The 15472-nt window shown below is 40.2% G+C and overlaps 1 protein-coding gene across 5 annotated transcripts in view; it reads right to left on the reverse strand.

Moving 5' to 3' along the window:
* Window positions 1-2803: 2803 nt before the first annotated feature.
* LOC116063036 (homer protein homolog 1) overlaps window positions 2804-15472 on the reverse strand; it is a 29717-nt gene continuing 17048 nt past the window's right edge. The window contains exons 3-10 of one of the 5 annotated variants that reach the window (XM_031317900.2): window positions 13064-13195; window positions 12845-12937; window positions 11024-11077; window positions 8895-9037; window positions 8213-8372; window positions 6783-6893; window positions 6616-6696; window positions 2804-4586 (exon numbers count right to left, since the gene is read on the reverse strand). In XM_031317900.2, coding sequence (XP_031173760.1) covers window positions 4398-4586; window positions 6616-6696; window positions 6783-6893; window positions 8213-8372; window positions 8895-9037; window positions 11024-11077; window positions 12845-12937; window positions 13064-13195 — 963 coding nt within the window. In that variant the 3' untranslated portion in view covers window positions 2804-4397. Of the gene's footprint in view, window positions 4587-6615; window positions 6697-6782; window positions 6894-8212; window positions 8373-8890; window positions 9041-11023; window positions 11078-12844; window positions 12938-13063; window positions 13196-15472 lie in introns of those variants that run through there. The other 4 variants (XM_031317899.2, XM_031317901.2, XM_031317902.2 and 1 more) reach the window with 4 other exon arrangements.

Raw genomic sequence — 15472 nt, forward strand, 5'->3', positions numbered from 1 at the left:
ATCCAGATCATATGTTAATATTTATTTTTACTGTCATTTTATTAACCTGAGAGAGTCTCTCTCTTTCCACTGCCTTCAGACATTTGTTTTCCGAGTTTATTCACTTACTGGAGTTGTGTGTGCGTGTGTGTGGTTTTTATACCTCTCTTCTTACTTTGTGTGTCAAACCTGTTTTTAACTGAAACACACTTTCCTGTATTTAAGCAGTCATGCACTGAGTACCATGGCTACATTTAAAAGGAATAGTTTGACCTTTTTGGGGGGAAATTCATTCATTAGATTTCTTACCGAGAGTTAGATGAGAAGATTAGATACCACTTTTGTCTGTGCAGTAATTGGGAAGCTACAGACGATTAGCTTAGCTTAGCATAAAGAGTTAAAACAGCTAGCCTCGCTCTGTCCAAAGATTTAAAAAATCCACCTGCCAGCGCTGATAAATAAATCTGACCTATGTGTCGCTTGTAAAAGTTTCTTTTTTCAGATGTGTGGGGAAAAAATGTGTGCTCATTGTTGCTTCTTATGGCTATTGAATTAGGGCTGCACGATGTGAGGAAAATATATAATTTTGACTGATATTGCGATATGATGCACGATATTGGAGGGAATGATCATTTTGGTGATTTTTTTTTTTTTTGCGAGGATCTGTACCAAAAGAAGGTTTTTTTTTTCTTTAGTCTGTAGGATACAATTTCTAGGCCGGGACTTCTCTGCAGCCGCGCAATACTTAATTCAGAATGGTTTGACACATACTGTATTTTGCCTTTTAACAAATATTGCGCCCTCGTGCAATTTGGATATTGCACTAGTCCATATTGCGATTTCGATGAAATTGCGATTAATTGTGCAGCCCTATATTGAATATTATACATCCATGCGGCAACTGCAGTTCTCACCAAGCATAAATTACCAGTGGGTGTTTCCCGCCATCTGGCCACAGGGGGCAGTAATGAACACATTAGGGTTTGGTACAACCATATATGGGTACAACGCAATGGAACGAAGAAGAAACCAGACTAGAAAACTTGGACAAGGGACACAAAAGTGAGATTTATTGCTTCATTTGCACTGTTTTCAAACAGTATTTATTTATTTTTTTCAGTTTTACACGGGAAAAGACTTAAAGGAAGAAGTTGAACTGGTTACGTACGTCTGGTTAACCGCATTTAGTAACTGAGCAGCCGGATGTTTCCCTCAGGAGTTGGTGGGAATCAAAACCAGAGCTAAAAGAGCGCGAATGTTGGACATTCATCAGGTGGACACTTATATACTGTCTATGGGTGGACACCTGTATACTGTCTATGGGTGGACACATATATACTGTCTATGGGTGGGCACCTGTATACTGTCTATGGGTGGACGCCTATATACTGTCTATGGGTGGGCACCTGTATACTGTCTATGGGTGGGCGCCTATATACTGTCTATGGGTGGACGCCTATATACTGTCTGTGGGTGGACACTTAAGGGCTATCTATGTCTATGGGTGGACGCCTGTATACCGTCTATGGGTGGACACCGTTCTCTAAAAGCAGCACTATGTAACTTTTAGCTGCAGCTGTAGTTCCAATGAGACAACCTGTAGGGGGACCAGAGCGGGAAAAGTTACATAGTGTTGCTTCAATACATCCATGGCGGACACAAACACGACCAGAGATGGATGCTAATGTTTCGCTGTGTGTGCTGTATGTGTGAGTATCTAACTGTTTGCTAACATAGAAACATAAAAGGTGATAGTTATAAGTGTTGCCGGTTTAAGCATAGCAGAAAAGGACCGGTAGAGGTTAGACAAACAGTCAGACACATGAGATACTACTTCAAACACCAACTTGTTGCTAGCTGTAGCTTCATTTACTGTGCAGACATGAGAATGGCATCCATCTTCTCATCCAACTCTCTGGGGAAATACGCTTGTTTGCTTTCTTGCAAAGTGTCAAACTATTCCTGTAAACATATGGAGTTACAGCTGCCATGACAACCGAGACACTGATGCCAAGTGTTAAAACCCATCGCGACTCTTGAACATGTTGCATGCAGTAACGTTAGCGACATCGTGGCTTAAACTGTGCTTCTCTTTCATCCACAGAGATCTTTTAATGCTATTAAACATTTTTGACATCATCTAACGTTGGCAGCAGATATTTGCTCAGTGACAGTAACTCCTTCACACTGCTCTGTCCTTTTTTTCATCTTTTTAATTTGAGTTTATGAAACCATTGTGCTTTTAAAACCCCTTTTTTGTTTAACGTGTAGATTTTCTCCGATTCTGAACATGACACTACTTGTCCTTTTAACCCTTTATGACCTTATGCATGTGACTGGTTTTAGGACGAACCCATCACAACGTAAGTGCAATAATTAAGATTAAGAAAAAGGCATTTTTTATTAAGTACTGTAATGAAATTTAAAGAAATATATCCGCATGCCTAAATGTATTGGAGTATTTATTGAGACTTCATATTTTAAAATGATTTTTAAAAGCATACAAATGTAAATGTACTTTATAAGGTTGGTTTTTTGTTGCTTTTTGGTTCCTATCATGACATTCCTCTCTGCTTTCTATATCCCAATTCTATATATTTTTTCCTTTCAAAATAAAATCAAGCACCAACATGTCTTTGAATGGTCCTTGGTGTATGAAGGTTGACAACTTCACTTAAGTCCCCCATTTAACATTTGTAAACGGTTTCTAAATATAAAAAAAATGGCTTATAAACGCACTATAATGTAGATATAAGTGTTTATTAATGTACAGATTACAGAAGCCATGACATCAGAATGTGAAAGAACGACACGACAGCATGAGTTGCATTTGGTTTTCTTTTACTATAAACTCAAAATTACAATTTGTGTTTTTAAGCATGTGGTATAATCAACATTTAAAAGTCTTATTCAAATGTTTTTTTTTTTCCCTTTTCAAGCTGTAATATAGTCGTAATTTTCAACGTGATAAAGTCACCGCTAAAATCATTCAAGTCTCCCAAATGTACCCGAACCAACAACAAGCCCTTAAATAGTGTTCTTCATGTGTATATACTATTCCTCTTAATGTTGCTGAATTTTTTTTGGCAATAGTAAATCCCACAAAACCTAAAATACTGCTAGTTAGCTACTCTTGATGCATCTCTGTACCAAAGGCAACATCAGCAACAATTCTAATCTGTACAGGAAAAAGGTTATTTGGCAAAAGAAAAAAAGATTCTCTGCAAATCCAACCTGCAATCGCAGGTTGTTATATTCTCATTTCATTTTCATAAATAGTTCAAAAATATTGCCAGTTTTTCCACACACACAAAAAACTACCTGACACCCACGTACCAGACAATAAAAAAAAAAAAAAAAGATTAAGTGAAAACGAGATGTAAATAAAGATCTTTGTTTTTGTACAACTTTCATCTTCAGTAACAGTAATAAATTAACAACAAAAAGGATTCAGTCATTGCAATTCAAGTCACAACAGAAGCAAGAGGAGAAAGAAAGATTCACCCAAACACACAAACCCCATTTTTACAAGTGCACTATGAATTTGTTTATATTCTTTAAAAAATGTGTATAGAAAGAAAGTGAATAAAATCTTGCTTGTGGTCTAAACGCATCCGAGAGAGGAGTAAAATTACCTGAAAGTGAGAGTGGAAAGTGTTTATTTACCCTCTGATGCTCCCTTTTTTTTGTATTGCTCATATATTGTATAAGAAGAGTATAAGAGACAAAGTTCTCCCCGGCTTTTTTTTTTTTTTGCAGTCCCTCTGTGAATTTCAGTCACAGGAGGAACATTTGTCTCTTCAAGACATTCGAAGCGCCCTGTCACCTTCCAGAGTTCGAATAACTAAAAATGAGTCCCTTCTCATCTGATTCCCAAATGTTCATTTGGCTGACAATGGGGGAAAAAAAAAAAAAAAAAAAAAAGATGGGGAGAAAGAACAACAATCATTGGCTCCAGGTGACTTCAGAACACACCAAAGCGTAGCTCGGGAAAAAAAAAAAGAATATGCAGCTCGTCTTTAATAAAAGTCATGCATGATTGAAGGAGCAAAAAACAAAATGTCCCCCGCAAACGATATTCAAGTAACAAACAAAAAACAATCAAAATGGATTCATTCGGAGTTTTTCGTGTTATTCCAGAGTGGAGCGGAGGGAAGGCATGGTCCAAGCAAAGCCTCTTTTACTTGGCTCGTTTGTAAACGTGTACCGATGTGACGTAGCGAAACAAGTGTGTACCGTTAATGCATAAAGTCGTGTGTAAACCTTTACACGTTATCGTATACATGTGAAAAAAAAACAACTTAATTTTCAAGTTACGTGTCAGTGACGACGTGAATGCCGACATGCAGGTGGTTTCTCCTCCGAGCGCTGGCTGTGGTGATGTTGGTGACGACGTGTTCGGACGTGTGTTCGCCTCTCTAGCTGTTCTCGAGGAGCTTCCCCAGCGTGTCCCGCAGCTCTGTCAGCTCGAAGAGCTTTCCGTCCAGCAGCTCCAGCAGCGAGCGCAGGCTGTTGCGAAAGGCTTCCCTCTCCTGCTGGTTGCTCTCCAGACGCTGCTCCAGATTGTTCAGTTGGGCCTCCAGCGTCTGGTTCCTCGACTCCATGTCCTGAAAACAAACAACACGTTTTATGAAAAAAAAATAACACTTACAGAAAAAAAAGAAGAAAAAAAGACCATGCCTGTCAGAATTTTAAAGATTCAAGATTTGTATTGCATACACCAAGCTGTCCAGGCACATAGGGATTCTTGTGCAGGCTCCTTGAGTAAGGAAAAGAAAAAGTTAAGGGCAAAGAAAAGCACACCGACTAAAATAGAAAAAGATTATACAAGGTAAATAAATTAAAATAAGACCAAAAAAAATGTAGATACTGTAACTGGAGTATGAGTACTACTGTAAATCAGGAGGAGAAGAGAAGTAATAAATATACAGGTTACAAACACTATCCTAAGGGTAATGTGTCTGTTACAACTATGGGGGATATTGCATTTGTCACGACAATAAAAATATTGCCAGTAGTATTTCATTTTTGTGCATCAAACTAGTTTTAAACTCTTAAACCATCCAAGGCTTTTCACATATGCAGTAGTATAAAATCAACGGAGTTCCTCTTTTTTTTTTTTTCAAGATTATTTTTCGGGGCATTTCCACCTTTGATGGACAGGACAGCTAGGTGAGAAAGGAGAGAGAGAGGGGGAAGACATGCAGGAAATCGTCACAGGTCGGACTCGAACCCTAGACCTCTGCGTCGAACCCTAGACCTCTGCGTCGAGGCATAAACCGTACGTATATGTGCGCCCGCTCTACCAACTGAGCCAAGCCGACCACCGGAGTTCCTCTTTAAAGAATAGATTCAAAATGTCCTAAAACAGAAGTCAGGTGGCCATATGTACCGTGAATCTGCTGTAATCATTCCTCCTGTTCCTACAGCCATTAAAAACTCAAACTAAAAGATCTTTTCCTAATGTGCTTTAAATGTAAATGATGGGGCACAAGCAAATATACATTCCAACATTTAGCTGAAGCTAATATGAGGCTTCAACAGTCTGAATTAGACGACAAATTAGACAAATTCCCTGTTTTGTTAGCATCCTTCCAATGCAGCTCAACAGGAAACACAAAAAGGGAATTTTATACTAAAAAGAACACATCGCCAAAATAAAATGTGTATTACTGCAATAAATGGTTAAAACTTTGATGGAATTGTCCTGTCTGAACGTAAAACTCTGAACTGAGGCTCGTCTGAGGTTTAAGTGCTGCATTCATGCCATGTTTGCAGAATAGGAAGATGTGAAAAACTATCCCCACACCAATACAGGATTGTTGAGGCTGATTTCCATAGAATTGTAATAAAGACACTGTTTCTAAATGGCCTAAAGCATATTTTAGCATATCTACTGGAGGTTCTTGTTACTTATTGGGCGACACATACGCTTATACCGATATCTGCAATAAGCTTATATCCAACGTATCAGTATCGCTCTGCTCTCATTTAGTTGTTTCCACTCAGAGGATGGTCATTTAAATATATATTAACCAGTTTAACCAGATATATCACACTGCTCAGGATACACAGCTCCTTTTTTTAAAATAGCTGTATTGACTGTAGAATTGTTTTTATTGGATTTTATGAACCCTGAACTGCAGGAAATGATTGCTTTATGGCCAATTTGGTACCCGTTTGTGGAGCCTTCTGAGCTCTTTTCACTGGGAGATATTTGAAATTCACCATATATGGAGTCTTGAGTTTCAGCTGCTCATATTTACAACCTTTTTGAAACTGAGAGCTACTTCATGGGTACTGAGTCATACGAAGGGCTACTAGTTTGATACGCTCTTCTGAAATAACTAATTTGCTCAGTTTGCCTTTAGTTATATATGATTATTAATGATTAATGATTCTCACAATAATTATCAACAATGACTTAACAAGGTGGTAAACAGATAATGTCAATATTCAATTTTCATTTTTAGAACAGGCCTGAGGACTACTCATGTGGTCCTTGGGGGCTACCTGGTGGCCACGGGCACCGTGTTGGTGACCCCTGCTGTAGAATATGACGTGAATGCAGCATTAGCAGCAACATGCTAATCGGCTGCCGATGTTACTGTAGGTACGGTGCATTAGCCTACTCACCTGTAGTTTCTGTGTAAGGGAGTCTTTTTGAGACTGAAAGTCGTTGGCACTCTCCACCTCTGCTTTAAGTCTCTCCAACTCCTGGAAGTTATTAAAAAGGGAAGAGCAAAGATTAAACAAGATGTGGAACTCTTCTCCGTACACAAACGCGTCTACACTCCTCGTACCTCCTCCTTGGCCTTCAAAGCCGACTCCAGCTCTTCTATCGTTTGGTTGAGTTCGGTCTTTTGGGATTTAATCACTGTTGTTTGGCCGCTCACACACTCCAGCTCCGTCACCTGGAATACAACAAAAATCTCCATCACAACATGGTCAACATTTTAATTTCAATTAGGGTTGTGCAATGAATCAAATTTTTATCGCAATGATGATCTTTGGCTCCTAACGATCACAAAAACAATATCAACGAGGAACTATTATTTTGCACATTACATTTTGCAAGTAAACTCTAATTTTGTCTTGGTGTTTTGATTGGAAAAAAAAAACAAAAAAAAACAGGAAAAGTATTAAGTGAAATATCAGAATTTAAGGTGTTTTCACTGTTGATTTGTTTAACGGTTTTATTTTAAGTTTAATAAACGCAACATCTTTCGAAAAGTCAACGAGTGATCAAATTAAATAATCACGATTTCAATATTGACCAAAATAATAGTGATTAGGATTTTTCCTATAATCGAGCAGCCCTACTTAGAGCTGAAGATCTTTGCCCGAACCCATCTATCATTTTACACGGGCTCGGGCTTGGGCCGGGCCGGGCTCGGGCTCGGGCTCGGGCTCGGGCTCGGGCTCGGGCTTGCGCTCCGGGTTGCGCGGTAAATGAGCGGTCAGGTGATGCGTTTCGATTAGCGCGAAAATGGATGCTGAGGAGGTGAAACAGAGGCTGGCCTCTGGAGGACTTATTTTATTTCTTTGTTCCAACTTCCAAGTGACCTATAGCCTACGTTAGTCATGAATAAATTATGTAATTTTTTTTATAAATGACTCATTCCTGACAAAAGGCAAAAGAGCTGTGTGCGTGCGCACATTTGAATAATGTTGGGCTGTAAACGGGTTCGGGCTTTTAAGAAGCTGCAGGGTTCATACGCATTTTAACCAATACTTTTCCATGACTTTTTGGCAAATTTCCATGACTGTGTATTCCTGAAAATGTCAGTCGACATTGTACAATAAGAATAAAAATCTGTTAAAGTTTACCCTCAGAGGTTTAACAAGAAAATGAATGACAATTTATGTGGTTCATAGTGGGATTCGTAATATCGCGCCCCGAATAGAACGTTGAGGTTAGGACGACGTGAAATACATTTTTTATTAAACGATTTTTTTTTAAATCAATCACATATTATTATGCTGTGTTAAAAGACATTCCATGACTTTTCCAAAACTTTCTGGGTCTTTTTATTTTCCCAAAATCTTTCCAGGCCTGGAATTTGCATTTTTCAAATTCCATAACTTTTCCAGGTTTTTTTCAAAACGTATGAACCCTGAAGCTGTCAATCAAAATGTACTTGTCGGGCTCGGGCCTTGTCGGGCCTAACTTTTAAGGCCCGATTATAGCTCTAGCCCTACTTTCAACAAATCAGTGAGATTGTGCAGTTACCCGTTTGTGTAGCCTCTCGGCTTCTTCCTGATAGGCCCCCAGCTGTTGTTTCCACTGTTTGACGTTGGCCGTGGACTCGAGCAGAGCCGCCGTCAGCTTGGCGTTGTTCCCTTTAAGTGCCTCCAGCTCTGCCTCCCAGTGCTTATTGATGTTGGACGAACTGGGATGTGAGGGAGAGAGAAGGCTATCAGAAGGGCTGCAACCAACCCTAGTCCATTAACATTGTGAAAAAAGCATTGTAGAAAGCTTTCATTTCTACGCGGTTCTAACTTTTTAAAGCTACGTCTTTCTGCTGCATTAATATCCCCTGAAGCACAGCTGACAAAACTATCTCCACTCATTTAGTGGTTTATAATTAATAGGGAAGCATGCGTAGCGTTTTAATGTAATGCTTTAATGCTGTCCAGAGGCCCGGGGAGGCAGATTAATAATGAATGATTGAATCGACATGAGCTGCAGCGCTCTGAGCTGCACTGTGCCAATTTCATTTTAAATCAGCACTCTAGAGAGTAGCTAATGAACAAGGAACTCTCATTTACACTCCTGAATGAGATGATTTCATGATCAGGATGCGTTACCGATTAAAACGTTATTTGACAAAAACACAACTGTGATAAGAGGAAGACAATATTTGGCGAAACATTGTTTGTGACTGGTTCTGTGTTAACCTGGCTTTGGTTACCTGTGTGAGAAGGGCAGTGCATTCTGGGAAGGCTCTGCTCTGGGTTCGGTGTGCTGCGTTGTGTCTGGTGTGACTCTCTCCTCTTCTGTACCGTTGATGCTCTCTGAGGTCAAAGGTGACTGCAGATCACCAGGGGCCGACTCCTGCTTCGACACATCGAGTAAATCCGGGAAAAAAAAAAATAGAATTAGAAAAAAATTAAAAAATAAAAATAATACATGGAGTTTTTGCTGAAGCAAAACATTTGGGGGAAAAAAGTTTATTCACTTTCACGCTGAGAGTATTCTAAATATGAAGCTAGAGTCAGGCGAGGCTTAGCTTAGCATAAAGACTGGAAACACGCGGAAACTGTTCAAAAGGTAACAAACTACAAACTAACCTACCAGATTAAACAAGATTAACATGCATGTTGATTATTGAGCTTTAGAGGTGCTGGTAGACTGATTTTGTTGCCTTTGGACAAAGCCACGCTAGCTGTTTCCCCCTGTTACCACTCTTTTTATTTATTTTTAATTTTTAGATTTCTTTTTTGGGGGTATTTTGGCCTTTAATTGATAGGACAGTTGTAGACAGGAAAGGGGAGAGAGAGAGAGAGAGAGAGAGAAGGGGAAGACATGCAGCAAAGGGCTGCAGGTTGTAATCGAATCCTGCAGTAAGGACTGAGCCTTGGTACATGGGGCGCACGCTCCACCAGGTGAGCTACCAGGGCGTCCCGTGTTACTCTTTATGCTAAGCTAAGCTAAGCTAACCGGCTGCTGGCTGTAGCTTCATATGTCTTGTACAGACATAAGAGTAGTTCTCGGCAAGAAGGCGAACAAGGTAATTTCCCAAATGGCTGAACTATTCCTTTAAAGTGTAACTCTCGCCAAAATGCAACCTAGGGTCTTTTTGTGAATGTACCAGAGTCAAACTTTCGTTTAAAAGCATATTTAGGATGGAAGCGCCACTTTTAAGATTCACCGTATTTTCGTTTTTCGGTCAAATGGCCTTTTGAATGGGAGTGCTAGGGGCACTTTATGCTAGCCTCAAAATAGCTATTTTTAAAACACTAAGAAGGCTCGACACATCATGAAACTTTGCTTGAAGTATCACCAGGGGCTCTACACCTTAACGAAAGCGTCGACAACATTGTTTGTGTACCCAGAGTTTACTAAAAAAGGTTTTGAACAACTCACCATAGCTCTTGTTTCCGGCCGCTACCACCTCGGCAGTCAAAACGAGTCAATATCAAAACAAGTAGCCACAGATTTAGTATATCCCTTGTGCACCGGTGTAGTTAAGGTGTAGAGCCCCTGGTGATACTTCGAGCAAAGTCTCATGTTGTGTCGAGCCTTCTTAGTGTTTAAAAAATAGCTATTTTGAGGCTAGCATAAAAGTGCCCCTAGCACTCCCATTCAAAAGGCCATTTGACCGAAAAACGAAAATACGGTCAATCTTAAAAGTGGCGCTTCCGTCCTAAATATGCTTTTAAACAAAGGTTTGACTCGGGTACATTCACCAAAAGACCCTAGGTTGCATTTTGGCGAGAGTTACGCTTTAAATTTGGATTATCAGACACAACAAATCAACAATCAACAAAGTGTTAATGATTCCGTGCTCTCAAAAACGAACAGGATTTTCTGCTGTAATGTAGTTAGGGATGCTAAAAGCTTTTTTGTGCCCGAGCTGCTGGGTTAACGTTACATCTTTAAACTCCTGTGGAGCTCAGAAATATTTGCAGACACATTTCAGAACTAGGACTCCATTTTGATGAAGACAGTGCGTCTCCTTTTTCAATTTATCTAATGTAATCGTTGTCATTTGTAATTGGCAGCTCCTCAAACATCCCTAATTGTAGCTGACTGTCACTTTTTGAGAGCATGAAAGGAGAACCGGAGGGTAATGCGGGAAGAATTCACAGAGACGGGGTTCCTGTGGTTGTTAGTCTGACATTAGGATGATAGACAAAGTTGTTAGAGATTGACGCGGTTTTAGTCCATCATTGTGCTCACACTGTTAAGAATTTTTTTTGCAAGAATGCTGCAGAGGAGGAGACCTCCCTGAGGGGAGTTTGCATTGGTAACGGGGGGTAAAACTGGGGGGAAAAGGGCCATCGGAGTCATGAAAATGATCTCTCCACTTCTTTTTACCTTCTTTTTACCAGCTTTGCTGACTGAAAACACATTCCTTTTTACAGCACCACCCTGGGGAGGATTATTTAGGGAGAGGTAAAACAAGCCAAAATGTGTTAGCGTAGTGGCTGTAATGTGAGCGTAATGCTGAGTGAAACATAAAACAGCTTAGTACATGATTGCATTCATTTCTCATCAATTTCTAATTCTTCTAGGTTGGCTTTGGTGTCGCATGGGGCTCGTTACAAACGTTGCCATCGAACTAACATTGATTCTGAATGGAAAATGTTGAACCAGAATGACTGAGAGCTTAAGATGAGATCAAGATGAAGAGTTTTTGTGCCCTAAACTGTAAACTGAGGTACAGAAAGTGAAGGCTCAACAAGAAACTCTCCGTTAGGTCAGGATTAGCTGTTAGCATCTAGCAATCTGGTCAAAGCCCTGGATTTTTAATTAAAGGGGTGAATAGTTTTGCACAGGAACTGGTGCGGCAGAAACATCTGTTTTAAAGGTGCATGTGAGCTTTGGGCTGCTCTATGAGCTCCTGCACTAATAGAAAACATCTGGCTCCACATCTGTAGATGCAATGTCTGGTGTATTTTGATGGCAAACAGCAGGAAGTTCATACAACCTGACATTACTAATATAACATCCAGAATGACGACAGTTTGATGCTTTAAGGTCGTGCAGCAGCCAAAACAGAAGGAAATTCATATATGCTAACGTTACTTATTATTGCTAACGTTACTTGTATGAGGAGAAAAGGGCTTCAGTACTTTAGCATAGGACACATTGGTAATTTCTCTCTACCTGTAGAGTAGTCTATATCCACGACGTTCCACTTCCGGGATTGCTCCGTTGCCGCCAGAAATTCCGCTGGATGTCCTTTCTTTCGGGCCAGGTGTCCGTTACCTTCCGCTTTCTTTGTGTTATAATTTTAAACTCTTGTGAATGTATGAGGACTATGGTAAATCTGTCCAATCTGAGTTTTCTGTTGCACGACTAAAACAACTTTTGAACATACATGTTCCACCAAAACAAGTTCCTTCCGGAAGCTGTTTTGCAGCGGCACCGGGGCTCCGTCTGGCGCTTAGCACCGCCCAAGACGATTCTGATTGGTTTAAAAGAAATGCCAATAAACCTGAGCGCGTTTTTCTCCCATCCCAGAATGCTGTGTGGACTAGCCAGACCCTCCTCTGCAGCGCTGTGGAGGAAGGTCTGACAATGCGAGACTACCTGTAGAGTAACTTTGTGTAGTCTCGGTTAGCATTATCACTGCTACTAGCTGCCTTGTCTTACTCCAATTCCATTTGTCATGTTAGCTAGCTAGAGCCGACAGATATCTATCAACGTGAGCTGTGTAGTAGAAAAGTTTTGGAACTGCGAGGATGAGTGCCACAAAGAATTTGTTTCTAGCCTTTATTTCTAAACACTGAAAATGTCCAACTAGATAAGCTATCATGACATTGTGGCAATACGTTTTCCATCCTGAACTCTTTTTAACTGGAAACCTGTCTGTATGGTTGTTGTTGTTGTTATGGTTAACTCTACATATTTTCTGTGTGTATACGTAGCTGTATATCTTCTTTTTAAATATAATTACGTTTTCCTTTATAATCCTGCGTTTAGCGCTGCTTTTTATATGCTTTGTTTGTTTTGTTTCAGTCTATTCTAATTTAAATGTTTGAATATTTGTTTATACATTGTCTGTGTGTGTTGCATGGAGGGAGCTGCAACTGTGTTTCATCGTGCAATCCTGTCTTATAATGATAATACAGCTGAACCTTAAAGTTCACTTCTTCAAAGTACGCAACAGGATGCAGTGATGGTGTTTGTTACCTGAGATGGAGTGCTGGTGAGCTCCATCTTCTCCTGAGACTTCTCCTTTGCTATCCGTGCTGCCTCCTTGAACTCGGCAAACTTTTCTGCAAACTAAAAGTAATAGGAAGTTATACTACAGCTCAACAACAATGTCCTTGTTTTTTGTTTTTTTTAACCGGGAAAGCAAACACACTTAGATCAAAATCAGGACTCCGCTGTGGGTCCGAGTGTTCTCACCTTGGCCAGGTTGCTCTCAGATGAGAAGCCGAGGCCATAGACGGTGTTCGCCCGGCTGTCGGCCCACTGGCCAAACTTCTGCGACGTCTTGGTGAACGTCATGTTGGGGGTGATGGTGCTGTTGATAATGGCCTGTTGAGGACAAACCCAATTCAAAAAGTGGAAATATATTGTTGAGTGACTCAGGAAATGGCTGTAATTGGGGTTTGGCGAGAGCAGCTGGATGTCTTGATAGCTACTGTGTGTGTGTGTGTGTGTGTGTGTGTGTGTGTGTGTGTGTGTGTGTGTGTGTGTGTGTTAAACAGGAAGCAGTCAATGAGGAGTTCTGAAGTGAGTCCAACTGACTGTCATGTTATTGATCAGTGTGGGAGGACTCACTAGCCGAGCTGGGAGAGAGGCGAAAAAACATTATTCACCGTTAAAGCTTTAGTGCTTAGATATTAATGAACATCTGTTTCATTCAAGCAATTGCCAAATGAGTTGATACAAAGCTAACTAAGACCATCAGCTCCACACAACTCTCTCTGTATTTCTCAGTATGTCACAAAATTGTGTCGTCCGGTGACTTTCGCGGGCAGAAAATCAAGCGAAGAGAATTACCTCTTCTGAAGAGTCCATCATATATTTTTAATCTTCCGTGTCCTCCTTGGTTACAAGCAAATGCGTGTAGGAGGGGTGGGGGTGACACGTGATCACTGAAGGCTTGTATCATGTGGATGCAGCGACAGTGTTGTTGTCATTACTTAGAATTCCCTTACGGGGGCGACAAACTACACACTATAGCTTTAAAATGCCTTTAATATTCATTAGTTTATTCTTGATATTGGAAACAGATCTTAACTCAAGATCCTCTTACTCGCTTTTCTGAAGATTTTGACTGAATCACACATTTAAGTTGAGCTCAACAGAACAGCAGATGAGAACATGGTTGAAAGCTCCAGAACAAGTGAGTGAGAGGACTTTGAGTTGAGATTGTTTTGTCACATATTTTTAAAATGTAACTCTGACATTTTTTACATGTGAGTAGCTTGACACAGATGACATCCTGTGACAGGAAATCGCCATGTTGCACAAAATTTCACCACAAATTCAAAAGTTATTTGGCAACTCCATGTGTATTGGCAGAGACACTCACACATGCGTTACACTCTCAGCAGTTTGACAGAATGTGAAGGCTGTAAGGAGTAAGCAGCGAAGAGAGAGATGTGCCCCAAAATGGAAGGAAACAGATGGAAAAATAAATAAATAAAATCTGCTTGAAGATGCAATCGGAAGAATCGATTTACTAAAAACTGGCAAAACAGTCATAGCTTTTTTTTTTTTTTAAAAGTGACTTTTATGACAGTCAGTTTGTAAATGCAATAGTGTACAGCAGTCAACTATCGAACCCAAAACCAGAGGAAACACTGCATATTCGTTCGTTCGTGTGTGTGTGTGTGTGTGTGTGTGTGTGTGTGTGTGTGTGTGTGTGTGTGTGTGTGTGTGTGTGTGTGTACACACACACACACACATACAGTTGTGTTCAAAATAATAGCAGTCCAACATCACTAACCTCATAAATCAAAGTTTTTGGTAGAAGTGATATTAGTGATTACTAGTAAGTGTTGTAGAGTCATAGAAAACCAACAGACCCAACAGTCATGACATGCATGCTGCTCATTCTGTGTAATTTAATCTGTAATTGAAAGGGGCATGTTCAAAATAATAGCAGTGTTGTGTTCAATTAGTGAGGTGATTGATTCTGTGAAGAAACGTGTCAATTATGGCCCATATTTAAGGAAGGAAGGAAGCAAATATTGTGCATGCTGGTTATAGTGCATTTCACACTGAAATACTCAGCAAAATGGGTCGTTCCAGACACTGCTCTGAGGAACAGGGGACTTTTATTAAAAAGTTGATTGGAGAGGGGGAAACATATAAAGAAGTGCAGAAAATTATAGGCTGATCAGCCAAAATGATTTCAAATGCCTTGAAACGGCATCTAAAGCCTGAACGACGTGGGAAAAAACAGTCAACTACCATTCGAATGGATCGAAGAATAGCCAAAATGGCAAAGGCTCAACCAATGATCAGCTCCAGGAAAGTCAAAGAAGACTTAAAATTACCTGTGAGTACTGTTATGATCAGAAGAAGGCTATGTGAAGCAAAGCTATCAGCTAGAAGCCCCCGCAAAGTCCCATTGCTGAAAAAATAGTGTCCTGAAATAGTAAAAAATGTACTGAATAGGTTGAAATTTGCCAAAGGACACCTTGACTGGCCAAAGGAGAAATGGGGCAACATTCTGTGGACTGATGAGAGCAAAATTGTTCTTTTTGGGTCTAGGGGCCGCAGACAGTTTGTCCGACGACCCCCGTGCACTGAATTCAAGCCACAGTACACTGAAGACGGTAAAGCATGGTGGTGCAAAAA

This window comes from Sander lucioperca, chromosome 14 (genome assembly GCF_008315115.2).
Source record: "Sander lucioperca isolate FBNREF2018 chromosome 14, SLUC_FBN_1.2, whole genome shotgun sequence".
NCBI classification, from domain to species: Eukaryota; Metazoa; Chordata; class Actinopteri; order Perciformes; family Percidae; genus Sander; species Sander lucioperca.